The sequence below is a fragment of the Limulus polyphemus genome, unplaced genomic scaffold (genome assembly GCF_000517525.1).
Source record: "Limulus polyphemus unplaced genomic scaffold, Limulus_polyphemus-2.1.2 Scaffold5057, whole genome shotgun sequence".
Lineage (NCBI taxonomy): Eukaryota > Metazoa > Arthropoda > Merostomata > Xiphosura > Limulidae > Limulus > Limulus polyphemus.
The window spans coordinates 75839-78559 of record NW_013670667.1 but is presented as its reverse complement, the minus strand read 5'-3'; the positions used below and the strand labels follow the sequence as shown (position 1 = coordinate 78559).

Genomic DNA, 2721 nt, shown 5'->3' with positions numbered 1-2721 from the left:
TCTATTAAGTTAACGGTTGGGTTAGACTTGATCTACGTGTAGCGAGTATATTTTGTCGTTTTGTCTATTAAGTTAACGGTTGGGTTAGACTTGATCTACGTGTAGCGAGTATATTTTGTCGTTTTGTCTATTAAGTTAACGGTTGGGTTAGACTTGATCTACGTGTAGCGAGTATATTTTGTCGTTTTGTCTATTAAGTTAACGGTTGGGTTAGACTTGATCTACGTGTAGCCTTTATCAACCTTGTTTGGTTGTGGTGATTCATTAACATAAATCCTGGCCATATTTTGGTTCTGGATTCTTCTTTCTCTTCTGCTGATAGGCTGTAAGTTGTGTCTTCTGTGGTTGCAGAAATATCTAAGATGAATATATTATTAATGTCCCCTGATGGGTCAACAGTAAGTTTACGGATTTACAACAAGGGGTTCGATTCCACACGGTGGACAGAACGCAGACAGCCAATTGTGGAGCTTTGTGCTACAACAAACAAAGCAAACATTGTTATATGTTAGGGCAAAGTTTAATTATTTATGTATATGAAAAAATATATAGGTAACAGAATAGAGTCGGCATTCAAGAAATTCATAAAACCTAAAGAAACACAACAACATAAAGATTCTTTCAATAGACAAAGAGGAATAAACCGTGAATTTCGAACCCTGTGGCAAAATATACTTGAATTGGTAAGACAGGAGAATCTTAGTAAGATTATAACGTAAAAAGACAACAGGATAATCTAAAAAATAGATTTAATTTTACTATCTACAGCTATGTTGCTGTTGTTATTTTTTTAACATTAAACTTGGTATATCATGTACTTTCTTCGTCTTCTGATTTCACGGTCGACCCAACGTGCAGTTCCAAACTTTGGCTGAGACGATGTCGTAGTGAAGATTACAGGTAACAGCGTTATTTTCAAAGGTAATTTCAGGAACCTTAAACTCCGGGTTAATAGAAACCTAGAAAAGAAAATGGTGGGAAAATAAGTTACGGTAAAGAACAACAATCCCTTTAAACTTAGGATATTCTACAAGCTCCTAGCTACATATGATTTTCTTTTTTTTCATTTTCGTTTATGCTTTTCACACTTTCCGATTTCTGACAGCGATGCCTATCGGGAAAAAAAAAAGTAGTTGAGGAAACTGAATATATATATTTTTTTATTGTTTGTTTGTTGTTAATCGCAAAGCTACACAGTGAGTTATCTGTGATATTCCCACCGCGGGTATCGAAACCCAATTTTCAGCGTTATCAGTTCTAAAACTTACCGCTGATCCACAGAAAATCAATTTTTATTTATTTATTTATATCACTCACCTATAATTAATCTCCATAATTAAGTCAGCAAGTCTCTATAAATGTCGACTCGCAATCTGAGGGTCGCGGGTTCGAATCCCCATCATCGAACATGCTCGTCCTTTCAGCCACCGAGGGGGCGTTATAATGTCACGGTCAATCCCACTATTCGTTGGTAAAAGAGTAGCCCAAGAGTTGGCGGTGGGAGTTGCTGACTAGCTGCCTTCCCTCTAGTCTATCAGTACTAAATCAGGGACTAAATTTAAATTCTTTAAATTGTAAATCACAGAGATACATAACTCCCACCAGAGGTCTATTTTATTTTCGATTGGTAAACCAAAAGTCAAAGATGGTGAATGATAATAATAATAAAAAAAAAACTTACTTTGAAATAATAATTGCCAGGTTTAATATCCGTGATATCAACCCACTGGCAATCGATGTTATGCAGGTAGTTGTCCGTGCAGCCCACAGTAATACCCTGATCACCATAGTTTGCGCATGCGTATTTCTTCTGGGTGCCAGATCTGCAAAAGTTGTCTTCGAGACAGAAGCTAGCCTTGTGACCCTCGGCTACTTTGTTGCCTCCCATGTCAATGACGTCAAAATGAGCAAACACTTCCATACTGTGATAGTGTCTGTAAATAGATAATAATACAAAAATAAAAAGTGATAACAGAAAATAATTTAAAATACTAAAGATTTAGATTATTCTATAGTAATTTACATATTAAAAATGCTAAGTTTTTTAAACAGTTGGGGTAAAAAAAGTTTTGTTTGTCTTAGAACAAAACCACATCGGGCTATCCACAGGGAATCGAACCCTGGATTTTAGCTGTCCCACCGGAGATGGGAGGGGGGAGATACTAGCAAGGATTTGTTATTTTAAGGATTCTCGTAGTTAGAGTTGTTCGTAGTTAAGCGCAATGAGCCCCATATTTACTTCACCCACCACGGGTATCGAAACCCGGTTTTTTAGCATTATTAGTCCATAGACTTACCGCTGTGCCACTGTGGTGCATAGAAAGGAAATATTAAATAATATGCTCAAATTGTCCAAGCTTTCCATTCACTATTGTGTTAACAAAAGTTTTAAAATGTGCTTATTATTAATCAACGCACGTGTATGGCTATGAGACAGGTGCGCGAATATTTAGTTATAGCGATCCCTCTTTCCAAACATGCGATTTGTTGCGCCCCTTCCCGCACCCTGTCTATCCTATTTGCATATATACTGCACGTGTCATTTTACCTTGTTAATTGAAGTTACTAAAGTACGTAACAGTAGTAATATAAGTACGGTAGTTTTGAAAACTTCTTAATTTTTACATTCGTACTTTCACGTATAATTTATATGCTCCTACAGTGTATCATGGGCCCGGCATGGCCAGGTGGTTAAGGCGCTCGACTCGCAATCTGAGGGTC

The 2721-nt window shown here is 37.0% G+C and overlaps 1 protein-coding gene across 1 annotated transcript in view; it reads right to left on the bottom strand.

Moving 5' to 3' along the window:
- Window positions 1-738: 738 nt before the first annotated feature.
- The window catches only part of LOC106472062 (lysyl oxidase homolog 2-like), a 14660-nt gene continuing 12677 nt past the window's right edge, over window positions 739-2721 (bottom strand). The window contains exons 6-7 of the mRNA XM_013932692.2: window positions 1682-1934; window positions 739-959 (exon numbers count right to left, since the gene is read on the bottom strand). Of these exons, the coding sequence (XP_013788146.2) occupies window positions 837-959; window positions 1682-1934 (376 nt within the window). The 3' untranslated portion in view covers window positions 739-836. The remainder of the gene's footprint in view (window positions 960-1681; window positions 1935-2721) is intronic.